Source organism: Notechis scutatus, chromosome 2 (assembly GCF_049901735.1).
Source record: "Notechis scutatus isolate UNSWTSFEM ecotype Mainland chromosome 2, rNotScu1.2, whole genome shotgun sequence".
NCBI classification, from domain to species: Eukaryota; Metazoa; Chordata; class Lepidosauria; order Squamata; family Elapidae; genus Notechis; species Notechis scutatus.
Genome location: NC_142010.1, coordinates 155,017,281 through 155,034,045, shown reverse-complemented (window position 1 = coordinate 155,034,045; position 16,765 = coordinate 155,017,281). Strand labels below are relative to the sequence as shown.

General features: G+C 40.6%; 1 protein-coding gene across 1 annotated transcript in view; it reads right to left on the bottom strand.

Moving 5' to 3' along the window:
* Positions 1-1,832: 1,832 nt before the first annotated feature.
* The window catches only part of ICAM5 (intercellular adhesion molecule 5), a 28,791-nt gene continuing 13,858 nt past the window's right edge, over positions 1,833-16,765 (bottom strand). The window contains exons 6-12 of the mRNA XM_087956917.1: positions 13,036-13,281; positions 12,177-12,419; positions 11,402-11,644; positions 10,494-10,733; positions 9,642-9,884; positions 3,474-3,737; positions 1,833-2,718 (exon numbers count right to left, since the gene is read on the bottom strand). Of these exons, the coding sequence (XP_087813043.1) occupies positions 2,501-2,718; positions 3,474-3,737; positions 9,642-9,884; positions 10,494-10,733; positions 11,402-11,644; positions 12,177-12,419; positions 13,036-13,281 (1,697 nt within the window). The 3' untranslated portion in view covers positions 1,833-2,500. The remainder of the gene's footprint in view (positions 2,719-3,473; positions 3,738-9,641; positions 9,885-10,493; positions 10,734-11,401; positions 11,645-12,176; positions 12,420-13,035; positions 13,282-16,765) is intronic.

Here is a 16,765-nt window from a genome sequence, read left to right as displayed (position 1 = left end):
GTGTATGTTGAACTGGGTGTTTTAAATGTTTTTATTGGTTTTAGTATTTTTGTTTTAAAATGTGCTTTAAAATTTTTATCATGATATATTTTCTGAATTGTAAGCTGCCCACAGTTATTGACTGAAACAGGAAGCTACAGAAATTGAACAAATAAATAAAAAAACCTTTGCACGCCTTGCCATTTTCAGTGTTTAACAGCACTGACCTTCTGGAGGGGAGGCATCCAAGCTATCTCATCAACTTATTACTGTAAAGCACTTGGCAGACAACTCTTCTAAACAGATGGAGAAGAATATAGTTGATTTGTTCACTTCCAGAACAATGTATAGTGCAATTTCCTCTATAGCCAAGTAGGACACTTTTATGTTTCATTGAATAGGACATCATCTGTATATTTTTTTCTTTTCCATTCTTTTGTTAAAAAAAAGGGTGGGAAAGACCAGGTAGGATGATTCTAGTGTGTTTCTCAACTGTGATTTAGATTACCGTGGTAAATCACAGACCACCTGACTTTGTATGATTTGCTACAGAGTCTACAGTAGGACCTACCACAGAAGTGTATTTCTCTTAGTTGTTCCATTGCCTTGTAAGTATAGCAAACTGGTCAATTAATGAGTCAACTCTCTACAGCTAGTATATGATATGACCAAGGCCATTCTTCATATGAATGTCTCATTTATTTATTTATTTTTACTAAAGGACATTTTTCAGTTTCATGTTTCTCAAGACATTGTACTACCTGCATTTTTTTTTTCTATACAGGCTCATTTTTGTGGAATTGCCTTGGCTTTCATCATTTCAACATTTGTGGCACAGCTGGTGCATTGTGCTTTATACAGAAAAAGCTCACTTCTTGGCACAGCATAAAGTGAAGTAGTCTGAATTTGCCGAAGTAATTTTCCTAGCTTCTTTTAGATGACTCTTGGTTAGCAACATATTCTTATGTTTCTGTATTTTATTTTATTTTTGCCACCAAAGGCTTAAGCAAGATAAGAATCTTTCTTGATCCTGTTTGCTTGTTGTGTTTTGATGACTTGCCCCATCTTTGATAAGTATAGGTTGATATTTTTCCATTTCTTATAAAGTCCCAAGACTACCATTTCCTGCTCCAAAAAGGAAAACAAATTGCTTATATTTAACTGTGATTCTTTAAATAGCCACCTATGCATTCACACAATTACTATCCACTCACTTAGCTCTACTTAGTTTGAATGATGCTCACCTTCACTGACTCAAGGAATGGAAGAGATGTAGGAAATTCATTGGACATGTGACTTAAGCAAAGAAAGGGGCTTTGTAGAGGCTCTGGATTTCATTTATGTGAATGCACAGAATGCATTCCAAGAAAAATCAGAATTATAGATAAACACCTGTTCTTCTTCCCTAAAGGCTTCTAGTAGCCTGGAAGCTGAACCTGCAATGGCCTTAAAAGAAAAGAATTAAATTAATAGATTATTTTGATCCCATGAAGAATAAAAGATAATTGTAATAAGCATGGTTCTTTTTAGACGTGTGATGCTTCACAGCCTACTCCAATCTTATGCCCTGAGAGGTGCTGGATTTCAATTTTCATAACTTGCCTGCCAATGGTCTTGCTGGTATGGAATTATGGAGGTTGACATCCAATACTATATATCAAACGAAATCCATAAGGCATGAATTTAAACTCAATTCATTTGATCTCTCTCTCTCTCTCTCTCTCTCTCTCTCTCTCTCTCTCTCTCTCTCCCTCCCTCCCTCCCTCCCTCCCTCCCCCTCCCTCCCCCCTCCCTCCCTCCCTCCCTTCAGTTACCATCTTAGTTATATTAAAATGGAAGGTTACAGTCTTCTACATTAAGGAGTTGCCCCACAATAACAATTTGAGTAGTTCTCATAATTCTCTGTATATCAGTTCATAATTGTATTTATTCCATGTTCTATTAAGATTAATTTCCTCCATATTTCTTTTTAAAGTATAGTCTTTGTCTTGTCTTAAAAACATTACATCCGCTCCAAATATGACTCCAAACTTATGGTCCAAAGTTGATGTCTCCCACCTTGGCAAGGCACCAAATCAACTAGGGAGAGAAGAGTGAATCTGTAGAATTTTACTGCCAGAATTAACATCCATGCCCCAGAACAGAAGACCAGTCAGTCCCTCCGATACAACATTTTCAAAAGGCGATGGACTCATTTCATATTTCCAACTGCAGGAAGTACTTTAAAATGATATCTGGAAAAATGAAGGCTGCTTTCAGGCTTTAGTCTGGGAAAATGCCATGTGGGCTGGTCCAGAACCTGACACACTAAAATTGGCTGCCCCTGGTCAACCATGGGACAGTCATTTGTCTGTTAATACACTGCAGAGTGAAATAGAAAACTATACAGTGCCAAAACCCTCCCTTCAAAGGCCGAGATAGTGAAAGATATGAGTGGATGGTATAGAAACCGGTTGTTCTTTCATTTACCTTCCTTGGACCCTATCTGGGGAGGCAGATAGGAGTGGTTGCCTGGGATTGTTCAGGTTCTGGTGAGCTGTATGCCATAGATGTCAATATCACAAGGCGTCTCCCGATTTAGGAAAGTGGCTTCAGTAGAATTCTCTGCATCACGGACGTTGTATTCCCCCTTTTTACAGGCCGTGGATTTGAGGTAATAAATGACCCCGGCCATTCCTCCCAGGACCAGCATGGTGGCACCAGCAATTGCCACAATGACAATAATATATAGCCAGTGATCTGTAAAAGAGGAAGCATATGATTAGCTAGCAGCTTTTTGGCTTACAAAAAATAATTCTTAAGTAGTGGCCGCTTTTCATAAAACTAACCTGACCCTGCTGAAAAACATATAAGCCCGTGTGGGCAGGCTTCAACTTGCTCTTTTCAAAATTTCACACGGCCTTTTACTGAGAAAAAAAAGACATTGACAACCCTTCCTTCCTTTGAAAATTCGCTTTATATGGAATGTTTCATCGGAAATGTTAAACGACTTAGCCGGTTCTCTTTTGTCCCGCTGAGTTAGAAATTTTATCTATGGTTCAGCTATTTTGAAAGTTCATTCTCTGTGGTTGGTTGTGGAATTCTGGGAGTTCAAGTGCACAAGTTTTAAATTTGCGAAGTTTGGACACCCCTAAATGAGATGATATATGACACATGGATATAAGTATACTTTGCATTTATTTTTACAGAAAACCAACCAGGATGTTTGCAGACAGAAGCATTAGCACAATGGTGGTGGGTTTACATAATTAGTATTCTCCCTTTCAGTTGCTTTATCTTCCTATCTGAAGCTTATTTCTTTATACCAAGCATACGCCCAACTTTCTTACTAAGCCTTATTTCACACTTAACTCCTGATAATGGGTTTTTGTTCTTAGGGAAGAAAAGGAGAGCTTGTAAGCTGTCCCAGTTCTGCTTTATCCTGTTGTCCTCTTTACAAATAAAATGTCATTACTAATGGCATTTTTCAAAGCTTGTGTAGCATCCGGTCTTACCTTCCACCTGGATTTCTATCTGGCTGTGTTGCTGTCCATGCCTGTTGCTTGCTGTACACTCATACAAACCATTGTTCTGTCCATCTGCATGGACAATTATTGCTGTGCTGTTATTACCAAGAAAGATGACGTTGGAGGCATGGGGCAACCTCCAAGTGTAGCTGGCAGCTGGAGACCCATCTGCCTGGCAGGTGATGGTAATGTTTTCTCCCCTTCTAATGGGTAAAGAACCACTGACTGATAGAATGACAATAGCAGGCCTGTCTGGAAACAAAAATGGTGGGTGTTCAGTTCTTCCAGGAAAAGGCACTCATTTTTTTTTCTCTGTCTTCTCCGGCTATCTTAATCTCTTGAGTTAGGTAGGCTATACACTTTGTTAAACAAAGTAACAAACAAATAAATAGATAGCATTGCAATGCTTCTAGACAAGTTGATATTGAGATCTGCAAAGCATCCAGCTGTAGGGGCTACTGGATCTGGGATGAAAAAGTCAGACGAACAGCATGTATCAGAATGTATCAGAATGGTCAAACAAATGGCAACTTCAAATCTCAACAAAAAAATGCTCTGTCTTACATATTGGCAAAAAAATCAGAAAATAAAATACAGGCTGAATAGTCAAGACCTTGTTGATGATCCAACTCTGTCAAGGATCTTGGAGTACTCATTTCTAATGATCTAAGTGCTAGAGCCCACTGTAACTACATAGCCAAAAAGGCATTAAGAGTTGTTAACCTAATCTTATGTAGCTTTTTCTCTGGTAATGTTACACTACTAACTAGATCATACAAAACATTTGCTAGACCAATACTCAAATACAGTTCATCAGTCTGGAACCCAAATTACCTATCTGATATTAACACAATTGAGAAAGTCCAGAAATATTTCACCAGAAGAGTTCTCCACTCCTCTACTCGTTGCAGAATACCTTATGCCACCAGACTCGAAATTCTAGACCTAGAAAACCTAGAACTACACCGCCTTCGGTCCAATCTAAGTATAGTATATAAAATCATACATTGCAATGTCCTACCAGTCAATGAGTACTTCAGCTTCAACCATAACAATACAAGAGCAAACAATAGATACAAACTCAAGGTTAATCGCACCAAACTTGATTGCAGGAAATACGACTTCAGCAACAGAGTAGTCAATGTCTGGAATACTCTACCCGACACTGTGGTTTCTTCCCCAAACCCCAAAAACTTTAACCTTAGACTGTCTACTATTGACCTCACCCCTTTCCTAAGAGGCCTGTAGGGGGCGTGCATAAGCGCACCAACGTGCCTACCGTCCCTGTCCTATTGTTTTATTTTTTTTATTTTTCTTATATGTATCCATGTATTCATAACTATGTTTTTACTTATACCTATTATCTTGTAAGTGATTGACAAACCAAATAAAATAAAATAAAATAAACAGCAAATGACCACTAGATGGAGTTTTGAACACAGACATGATACACAGCTAAAATGTAGCACAACTGCTTGTTCCAGAAAGAAAGAGAACGTTAGGGCGCTTTGATCTAGGCTGTAAACATTCAGACCCGGCAGCATAAAGATATCAAAACTTTTTGGCTTGCATATAGTGATTGTTTTGGAGTTTTGCAGCTCAGATCTGTGAACTCAGAATACCCTCCTTCTTCTCCATTAATATTGTATATAGAGAGTGATGAATCTATTTATTTAGCTATTTAGTTTAATTTGTCAAGCAAGTATGAGAAAACAAGTATAAGTATGAACATAATATATAAACATATAAGTATAAGCAGGTATACCGTACATAGTAAATGAGTATGAATAAATGGGAACAATAGGACAGGGATGGTAGGCACGCTGGTGTGCTTATGCACGCCCCCTATAAAGGAATATTTTCTGTGGTATTCAGAATTCAGAATAACACAGTTGGAAGGGACCTTGGAAGTCTTCTAGCTGCCCAGGCAGGAGACCTGAAGTGGAATTTATACAAAATTTCCATTACTTTGAACCAATTTTAAACAGTGGTGTTTCCAGTGGTGCCACCAAACTTTGGAAGAACGTCTTAATAATACACTGCTCAAAAAAAATAAAGGGAACACCTAAACAACACAATGTAACTCCAACTCAATCACACTTCTGTTAAATCAAACTGTCCACTTAGGTAGCAACACTGACTGACAATCAATTTCACATGCTGTTGTGCAAATGGAATAGACAACAGGTGGAAAGCAGAGGCAGTTAGCAAGACATCCCCAATAAAGGAGTGGTTCTGCAGGTGGTGACCACAGACCACTTCTCAGTTCCTATGCTTTCTGGCTGATGGTTTGGTCGCTTTTGAATGCTGGCGGTGCTTTCACTCTAGTGGTAGCATGAGACGGAGTCTACAACCCACACAAGTGGCTCAGGTAGTGCAGCTCATCCAGGATGGCATATCAATGCGAGCTGTGGCAAGAAGGTTTGTTGTGTCTGTCAGCGTAGTGTCCAGAGCATGGAGGCGCTACCAGGAGACAGGCCAGTACATCAGGAGACGTGGAGGAGGCTGTAGGAGGGCAACAACCCAGCATCAGGACCGCTACCTCCGCCTTTGTGCAAGGACGGACAGGAGGAGCACTGCCAGAGCCCTTCATAATGACCTCCAGCGGGCCACAAATGTGCATGTGGCTGCTCAAATGGTCAGAAACAGACTCCATGAGAGTGGTATGAGGGCCCGACATCCACAGGTGGGGATTGTGCTTACAGCCCAACACCGTGCAAGACGTTTGGCATTTGCCAGAGAACACCAAGATTGGCAAATTCACCACTGACACCCTGTGCTCTTCACAGATGAAAGAAGGTTCACACTGAGCACATGTGACAGACGTGACAGGGTCTGGAGACACCGTGGAGAACGTTCTGCTGCCTGCAACATCCTCCAGCATGACCGGTTTGGCAGTGGGTCAGTAATGGTGTGGGGTGGCATTTCTTTAGGGGGCCGCACAGCCCTCCATGTGCTCGCCAGAGGTAGCCTGACTGCCATTAGGTACCGAGATGAGATCCTCAGACCCCTTGTGAGACCATATGCTGGTGCGGTTGGCCCTGGGTTCCTCCTAATGCACGACAATGCTAGACCTCATGTGGCTGGAGTGTGTCAGCAGTTCCTGCAAGATGAAGGCATTGATGCTATGGACTGGCCCGCCCGTTCCCCAGACCTGAATCCAATTGAGCACATCTGGGACATCATGTCTCGCTCCATCCACCAATGCCACATTGCACCACAGACTGTCCAGGAGTTGGGGGATGCTTTAGTCCAGGTGTGGGAGGAGATCCCTCAGGAGAACATCCGTCACCTCATCAGGAGCATGCCCAGGCATTGTAGGGAGGTCATACAGGCACGTGAAGGCCACACACACTACTGAGCCTCATTTTGACTTGTTTTAAGGACATTACATCAAAGTTGGATCAGCCTGTAGTGTTTTTTTCCACTTTAATTTTGAGTGTAACTCCGAATCCAGACCTCCATGGGTTGCTAAATTTGATTTCTATTGATAATTTTTGTGTGATTTTGTTGTCAGCACATTCAACTATGTAATGAACAAAGTATTTAATAAGAATATTTCATTCATTCAGATCTAGGATGTCTCATTTTTGTGTTCCCTTTATTTTTTTGAGCAGTGTATTATTTTCAAGCCTCTTTTCCCAACATAGCTTTAAGAGTAAAATTAAGGAGGATTTGGGCTGCAGAATTCTGGATGCCAACTGAGATACAAAAAACTAATTCTTTGCTGTTGTGCATTTGGGTTTCTGAAGCCCAGGCTTTGAATCAAGATGCTAGGATTTTAGCACTGAAAAAGAAAACCCTCACACAGGGCTGGAGAAAAGGGAAGCAAAATTGTGATTGACTGACTGACTGATTGATTGAGTGCCATCAAGTCATTACTTAGAAAGCTCATGTTCTTATTTTACTGATTTTAAATGAATTTCAAAGTAGCATCTAAAAATATTTAGTAGCATTTTGACCTATAAAGTAGTTGAAACAAAACTGAGTCATCTGCAGGAAAACAACAAAGCTCAGAAAGCATCAACACAGAAAAACATTTCAAGTCAGATTATGGAGAAAAGGCATTAAAGAAATAATCAAACAACTTTTTCCTGGGAAGCTGTTCTTAGGTTGTTTGGAAAATTACATTTTAAGATTTCAGATTTAGCCTGAAAATACAAGATGACAGATAACAATAACTTTAAATGGCTATTATGTAAGAGCAAGTATAATAGAGAAAACACATCTGAGTGATTCACATTTCTCTTTCTACTGGAACTTGGGAACAAGGTTTAAAGAACAGATATTTTTTCACATGGTCTTTGGAGTCCAAGTGGCCATGCATAGGAAGTGATAAGCATTAGAGAAACCGATTCCTTCTCAGTTTGGGATAGTATTGAGAGAAGTTGACTGCACCAATTGTGCTAAAACCTCTAAGCAGGAATACAGTAAGCCAGGAAATCCATAGATCTAGGGCATATTTGCACTTACTGCTCACTTGACTCTAAGCCATTCTAAGAAAATCCTATCCGGAGTGAAGATGTGCTGATAGTTGGCAAAGTCTGAATTGCAAACTACTACATAGTCAAATTGGATAATACATTCCTGCTGTGTCCTCCCACTCTTCCCTTTCAAGAAAATAGTGGCCAATAACCCTCTTCCCTGTGTGCAGCTCTTCCTTGGTATATATAATATGTACAATATTTATATGCATTTCATATACACACACGTGTGTGTACAATAAACTTTGTAAATACACATTTGTGTGTATACACACACACAAGTGTGTATTTACAAAATTTATTTTATTTATCATATTGTTAAACCACTCATCTCCTGTACAACCTCACAACTTTCACAAGGTTAAAGTATTAAAGACAGAAACCCGCCATGCGAGCCCACAAACCACTTATAGTTATTTGGGCTGTTTGAAAACAGGTTGCCTGCTATTTTGTGTGACTAGAAAGAATAGAGTGTGTTTAAAGTGAAAGAGTAGAATTGCTTTTATCGACAAAAGAGAAAAAAATAGAAAAGGTGAGTGTGCAGAAAGAAGAGGAGGTGGAGAAAACCAGAATAAGCTTCTGTTGCACTTTGAACCCACAACATCTGGATTACAAAGCAGGAATTTTACTGATTTTACTATTGTAGCACTGAACATAAAGGAAAGATCTAAAATACATGAGAGCTCAATATTGGCTCAGCCAAAGAGGTTATCTTTTCTCTACAAAGGAACCAATGAACTGCTGGGTTTAGGCTGTCCCTACTTCTCAGCCCAAATGGAGAGGACCACTTCAGAAGAGGTGAACTTTTGAACTGGAGCAGATACAGGTTGGTTGCAGGTTGAGCAGAAGATTGATAGAAGAGGACCACATCAATTTCTGGCTTCCAGAAATGATTGCCAACCAGTTATAATCATGGGGCAAGATATAAATCAGGTTCTGATTCTAATGGGCATGCTTTTTGCTTTCTTTGTGGCAATAGCAATAGCACTTAAAATTATATACTGCTTTACAGTGCTTTACAGCCCTCTCTAAGCAGTTTACAGAGTCAGCTTATTGCCCCCAACAATCTGGGTCTTCATTTTACCCACCTCAGAAGGATGGAAGGCTGAGTCAACTTTGAGCCTGGTGAGATTCAAGCTGCCAAATTTCAGTCAGCTGGCAGTCAGCAGAAGTAGCCTGCAATACTGCATTCTAACCACTGTGCCACCATGGCGCACCTTAGTTGCTCTCCAAGAAAGGACGGCATTAGGACAGTCTCCTATTTAGATTTTCCTCACAAGAAGATACATTGGCAAATGAAAAGAAGAGTGTGCAAGGAGGAGATTGATGTTCACTGGGGTGAGAGGAAGAGATATAATGAGCTTTCCTCACATATCCTTCAGTCAGTCACACAGTATTGGTCTTACAGATATGTAGGTGCTCCTGGAATGTAGATAAGGGGGTAATACTCTTTCTAGAAGCTTGCACTGGGTGAAAAGGGTTGCTCTTCCCCCACATGTACATCCAGCTTCCCCTCTCTTTTCCTTCAGTAATTTCTAGCATAATAATGGCCAACTAAGGAATTTTATGAACTCTTGGAGATGAATAGAATTGGGGGTACCACCTCATCTCTCTTCAGGCACAGATCTTATGGATGTTCACCATGAAGCCACTGAATGAACTGATGACTCACATTCCACTTCCACGTTCACCCTCCATCTCTCTGTTCCATGGCCATTAGTAGCATTGCACTCATAGAAGCCAGAGTCATTCCTGCTGACATTCTGCTCTCTGTAGAATTCTCCAGTCGTTCCTTCCTTGGCACACAAGACAAGTGGTGTGGGAATCCCATTTGCTTCACAGGCCAGAGACTGCAGAGTCCCTTCCAACCAGGTTTGATTGCTTGGGCAGCTCAATTCATCCATTTTGGGTTTGGCTGCAACAAATTGAGGGACAAGGATTTCCTGACATATATAAACTACGCATAGGTAATTAACAGCTGCTGTCAACCTGCTTCACAGATGGCCACTGTACTTCAAACTAGAGGACTATAACTCTGTTACTAACGTATTCCATTTCACAAGATGTCTCACATTAAAAACAAATACAGTAAATTAAAGCTGCCGGCAAATTCTCTTCACTTTAGTTTGCAAGAACCTTGAAAATGTAGGCCTGAACTATGGATTTTTAATACTTCATGGACATTAAATGCCATATCCATAGGGACAAAAATATGACAGAAAGTAAATAATTTAATCCTTATTTTAGAATCAAATATATTAAGTACAGACAGAGTTAGATTCAGCTGATCAAAAAGACATGTTTAAAACCACTCTACAACCTGGTGTAGTATTCCTCTTGTACCAAAGAATGAGGAAAGCCTGGGTTTCCTAAGATACATATGTTACTTAGATAAATGGCTCTTAACATTTAGTGGTATGACTAGGGGATCCTAGTATGAACAAAAATAAAGTAAAAACAAGTCTCCCTGTCAGGTGAAAGTAAGAGATGGATAAAACCAGCTGTATTTATAATCAACACTCACTTTCAACTGTAATCTTGACTGCCTTCGCTACACTGCCATGTCGGTTGGTTGCATTACACCAGAAGATTCCATTGTTAGCCAGGATTCTTGGCCCTTGGCTGAGATCATATGATCTATTATCTTTGGTGCATATAATTTCAGGAGGTGGAAACCCATCAGCTTTACATAGAAAAGTTGGCAATGCCTCTTCCACCAACGTCCAGTTGCTTGGACAGTTAGTTTCATCCATTTCTGGCTTATCTGGAATATCAGAGTATCAGAGGAAAGAGTATAATTTGAAAATGTTAGGTCACAGGTTTTTAAAGTATTAAAGCTAAATTAAAAATTCAGATCAAAACTTGTCAAGAAATCAACTCTTTTAATTCTCTTAAATGTAGGATTTTGGCAAAGCTGTTTACATATCAAATCATGGTTTGAGGATGAATGGAAAATAAGAAAAAACTATCTCATTTAACACTGCCTGTACTTGAACCTTTTCAGCAACTTGTCCCCCCAAAGAATGTTTTAAAATGGATGACAGTTCTGACAGTGATACAAATGAGAATTTCTTTAAGAAGCAGTTCTGAAATAGAGAAAATACCTTTTGGAGGAAAAATTACATCAGTTGAAGTTTCCAACTGGAGAAAAAGACCAATAAAAGAGGAAGATGATAGGAAAGGTATGAGAAACCCTCCTAGCTCATGAGTCTAATCTGATCCATAAGGGCCCCTCTTTGGTTGGGTTTGCAGCAAGAGTTAAAAACTAAGTGAGAGATAATTATTAAAAATGAAAAAGTACAAGAAAAATTAAGGAGCACCAAAATGGCACCACTTGATTTTGGATCACTTCTAAATGGCAGCGATTTTTTTAAAAAATCCTTGCCAGTCTACCCATCCCTGGCTGTTGGGCTGAAATCCATGTTCACTTACATTCTACCTGGATGCTCACAGCTCTAGAGGTGGTGCCATGGATGTTTGTGGCTGTACAAAGATAACTTCCAGCATATTCTCTGGTGACGTTCTGGAGAATCCCAAGAGTATAAGCCATTCCATCTTTAGTGCATTCAACAGTTGGTTCTGGGTTTCCCCGAGCAAAACAGGTGAACACGTGTGGTGCCCCTGCTGTCAGAATCCAGTTCTGAGGACAGCTGGAATCATCCATTTTAGGCTCATCTAGAAGATTAAAAAAAATCCTGATTTTCCAATGAAATGTAGGAAAATACAGATCAACTATATACAAACGGTGTAGAAACAATGACGCTTGATTATTTCCATTGGAGGGGGAATTTTCCATGTCTTGGCAATTTCTGTTTTAAAGATGGATGATCATATGTTGATTATGCATACATAGCCATTGGTAAAAACATCATGGAGCTCTGGGTTTTCAGTATTAACTTACACAATTTGCATGCAATAGTGAAATGGTATGTGGAAATGACCCTGGAAGATAAGGGAAAGAGACACTGCCTAGGGAACAATCAGATAAGAGGGAGCATAGCCTCAGTTGTAAAACGATCAGAGAAAGAAACTAAAAAAGGAACATCATTAACTTCTGTAGTGCTAAAAGGTGGTAGGTGATCAGTATTTTCAGACTTGCAAGATTCTGAATATAAAAGTGGTATAATAAAGTAATATTAGCTCATCTGTTCATATTTTCCTGATTACATTACTTGGAAAGGCTGACAAATTCACAAGTTGCACTTACATTCCACTGTAACATCAACCATCTTGGTAACTGACCCATGTACACTGGTAGCATTGCAGTAATAAATACCAGCATGACTTCGAGTGATATTGTGCATCCTTCCAGCATTGTACATGTTGCCATCTTTTATGCAGAATACTTCTGGAATTGGAATACCATCAGCATGGCAGCTGAGATTCCACAGGTTTCCTTCCAGCCAAGTTTGATGACTTGGGCATTTGGACTCTTCCAGCTCAGGGCCATCTACAACAGAGAGAAGATAGAGAAGGTGTTTGGGGATAAGAACATAGGAACAATCCTTTTGGCATTAGGCCAAAACCCATCTAGTCCAGTATTCTGTGTTCCAGTCCAGGCAAACAGATGCATTCAAGAATCTTACAAGATGATGATGATGAAGATGATGATATGAAAACTTTCTTCAATGGTTGTTTGCATCACTAGTGGAAAAGACCTGTGATTCAGTAAGTGGCATATGATCACCAAACTAGAAGTCAATATGATATCCAAAAACATTGTGATTCTTCATGAATTTATCTTAGTCCCCTATAAAAGCAACTTGTGGCCCTTGACATATCTGGCTGATACAGTTTTGTAAAGAAGTGCTTCCTTTTACAGGCTGTGAATTTCCCTGCAATGAATTTTAATGGATGTGAATGTGAGAAGGGAGAAAGATTGATAAACATATTAGATGCTTTTTGACTTTACAATCTAGGTCTAAGAGAGAGTGGCTGGCCCAAAGTCATCCAGTGCCTAAAAGAAAGCTAGAATCAGGATCTTCTCTCTTAGTTCAACTCCTTAGATGCTACTTTCCCCCCCGCAAGCACACATACATGCACATAGATACAGAAACATTACTTACATTCAACATGGATGGTGACTGTTCTAGTGCTGGAGCCGAGCTCATTTGTGGCAGTGCAGTTATAGATGCCAGCCTGGCTCCGGTCAACCTGTTTCTTCTTCTCTTCTACATCATAAGCAATGCCCTCTTTGAAGCAAGCCACCGAAGGCTTTGGATTCCCCTTAGCCAAGCAGTGGAGCGTTTGTTGTGTTCTCTCTACCCATGTATGGTTGCTGGGACAAGACAACTCATCCATTTCTGGCACATCTGCAATGTGCAGAGGGAACATACACATTGGTTGAGGCTCTTCTCTCTTTGGATGAGAAATAAAGGGGGATGTTTAAGATTGGAGAAGAATATTGGGATGACAGTGGGCATATTGTTAGTTAAGCCTGGAGTGAGGCTGATTTAAGATCTGGGGAGGGGAATGTTGCTAGTGGCATGTTCTGTCTATCGCTAAACTGTAGAAAATGGTGTGTTCTTTATCAGATTTCAGAGTATGTGCAGGCAGCCATTATAAATTTGTCTTATATTTTACTGTTAGATTAATTGATCTTCTGCAAGCTGCCTTGGAGATTTTTCAGTGGAAGTGAGGGCTATTTAATATTTTCAACAAAAGTAAAATGAACTGGGGATTTTTTTTTTGGTGTGTCCTGTGATTATTATTATTTTTTTTGGTTTTTGAAGCTTTTGAATCCATGATGGCTTCTGATAACTGCCTGGACTAGCTAGCTCCTGCAGTTTTCTTAGCAAGGTTTTTTTAGAAGTGGTTTGCCTTCCTAGGGCTGAGAGAATGTGCCTGGCCCAAGGTCATCCAGCTGACCTTATGCCACAAGCAGAACTCCTGGTTTCTAGCCCAGTGATTTAACCATTGTACCAAAGTGGTTCTGCTCTGTGGTGGGACATTCAGAGTTATGACCTTGGAGTAGGTTCATGGCTATCCCACATATTTCAGCTTAATTATTTGCTCAACATAGAACAGAACAACATAACAGAGTTAGAAGGGCCCTTGCTCCAATCTCCTGCTCAGTCAGGAAACCTTATACCAATTCAGGAAAATGGTTGCCGAATCTCTACATAAAAAGTTCCCGTGTTGGAGCATTCATGACTTCTGGAGGCAAGTTGTTCCACTGATTAATTGTTCTAACTATCAGGAAATTTCTCTAGTTTGGTTCTCTCCTTGATTAGTTTCCATTCATTGCTTCTTGCCCTGCCCTCAGGTGCATTTTGGGTTGCACAGAGATTTCTGAGTACCAGAAATCATTCTATAATTTGCAAGGAGGGAGGTCACTTTTTAAAAAATAGAATCCCATCAATCTTCCGTTGTATTTTAAACATATATGGCAAGGATACATCTGCAGTTGTGGTGGACACTGTTACTATGGAAACTGGGCAGGTAAGCCCCCACTCCCATACTGACTGACAGCCAGCAACATCTGAGTTTCAATATTCATTTGAACTGACTAACGCTTGTAGCTAAAGATCATGTACGCAGGAGGGTTAATCTAAACACAGTAAGGGTCTCCTCTTAATATGCTAGAGAAAAGCTTTTATTTTTTTAGACAAAGGCAGGAGCTGCGTAGCAAGGTTGAGAAAGGTTGCTCCTGGGCCTCTGGTTGAAAGTTGCAATCTATGAGAAAATGGCAGTTCCTGCGAAACAAAAAAAAGCTTTTGATCTGGAAGTCTTTTTGTCTCTAAGGAATAGATATAGACAATTCTAGACAGAACACTACTTTAGAATTTTTATTTTGACTGTGTGTATTTGGTATTAGTGTTCTCTGTTACACAGGTGTTTTATACAACTTTACAGCACAGGCTCTTCATATTAAGAGGAGACCCTTACTGTGCTCAATTTTCCATTTTTTCCTATCTTTTTTAAAATACTGTTTTATTTTATTTATGTCTTATGAGATTGATCTGCCTTCCTAAAAATGAATAGATAAGAACTAGCTGACTTCCTTAGCTGCACCTCAATGCTGTGCAACCAGAAGGAAGAATTGTGCTATAGAATTGTTTTTCTCCCTTCTTTCTTTTTAAAATTGCCGGAAATAAGTACGTAATGCAGATTGTGGGAATGCTATATCTCTCACATACTAAGGGCAGAGGGTGGGGGGGAGGATTCCAGGTGAGGGGCTGCCTGCAAAATAGGTGGTGGTAGTGACGGCTACCAAACCACACACCAAGGCAGAAGATAAGAGCTAGATATAGACTCAAAGATCTTTTGCCCCACAATCTCAGGGTTCCCACTCCAATTATGTGTAACAGAGTTTTTGCCATCTTCTGACAAGGGGCACACACACACACTCTCTCTAATTCTTAGCCCCTGATCTTTTAGGACCATTCGCCTGCTGCCAGGGCTCTTCCCTTGTGCCCTAAAGCCGTCTCTCTACCAACCCATGGAGGATGAAGATGAAAGATGGTGAAAAGGAGGGAAAATCTGGATGCCAGTTCTCCCAGGACTTAAAAGACCCACTTCTCCCTTCTCTGGGGGGGTCTCTGGTTATCATTGCCCTAGTCTCCATGGGTTTGGAAAGTTGGCAGTAGCAAACCAGGAGTGCTAGGTGGGACAAAAAAATACTTGAGGGTGAGGATTGGGAGAAAATAATAGGAAGTTGATCTTTGGGTTCCGGTTTCTCCAGCAATAACAAGACCTCTTTTCTCTCAAAGAAAGTCTACTTAATTACAGGGGTACCTACTATGGTTCCTCAGCAGTGTAGAGGAGCAGCTTAGCTACTGCAGGGTCTAGGATGCAGGAGACCGTTTTGCATACTGTCTGTCTAACAGTCTGCTGGTGAACTGCTGGACACGTGATACATGCTGGGATTTCACCAGGAGATTGCTTACAAACAGCTGCCGCTTCTGCACTCCTGAAAACAGCAGCGCTTTTTGGTTTTACAATAAAATGCAACTTCATTTGTGCGCCATCAGGAGTGCATTGATCCAGTGGACCACTATGTCACAATAGAGAATCCTGGTTGCATTCCTGCATGAAAGCATGAGTAGGTACTCTTCCCTTCCTCCTCTCTTCTGCTTTGATTGCCACTTAGGTCAAGGGGCAGAGTTAGGTGTAGGGAGAAGGGTGGTCTGGTTTTCCTCCCACCTGCTCTTGTTTGGAAGGCAGAAAGAACAGGGTGGGGGAGGAAAGAAGTGGCAGATTGGGGCACATTCTCTGTTATCTCCATGGCTTAGGCAGGGTCTCATGCTGCCATTTACTAGCACCCAAAAAATGGGTTCCCCACTTGCCTTTCTCCTCCCCCTGCTTCTTGGGTGGACAAAGCTCCTCTGGCTTTGTGCTGAATGGGAAATGGAAGACCCCTCAGCTCATCTTTGGGGCCAGTTCTCACCTCGGGTAACAGAATAAAAAGAGATTTCAGCGGTCTCCATCTCTGTTTCCCTTCCCTGTACTCCCTGACCAAAGGTTGAATCCAGGTCTCTAGTCCCTCTCACCAGCACAAATTCCAGGCATCTTTAATTCAGTGTTGGCAGTGCCTGTAGCAACACTATAGAATTACACCTCCTTGTTCCTTCCCGATAGACACTGAATTGCAAATGAATCCGTCTGCCTCCTTTCCCCATCGCTGGCTGTTATCTTAGGCTAACACAGTTATTATATCTAAAGTAGCAGTGAACGTGTAAGTGCAATAGTTTGCTAGATTTTTATTGTTCTTTTTAATGCAAACTACAAACACAGAAGGGTCCTAGCATTGCTGACAAGGTTACTGGTGCTTCCTGGGTTCCCACCTATAGTAAA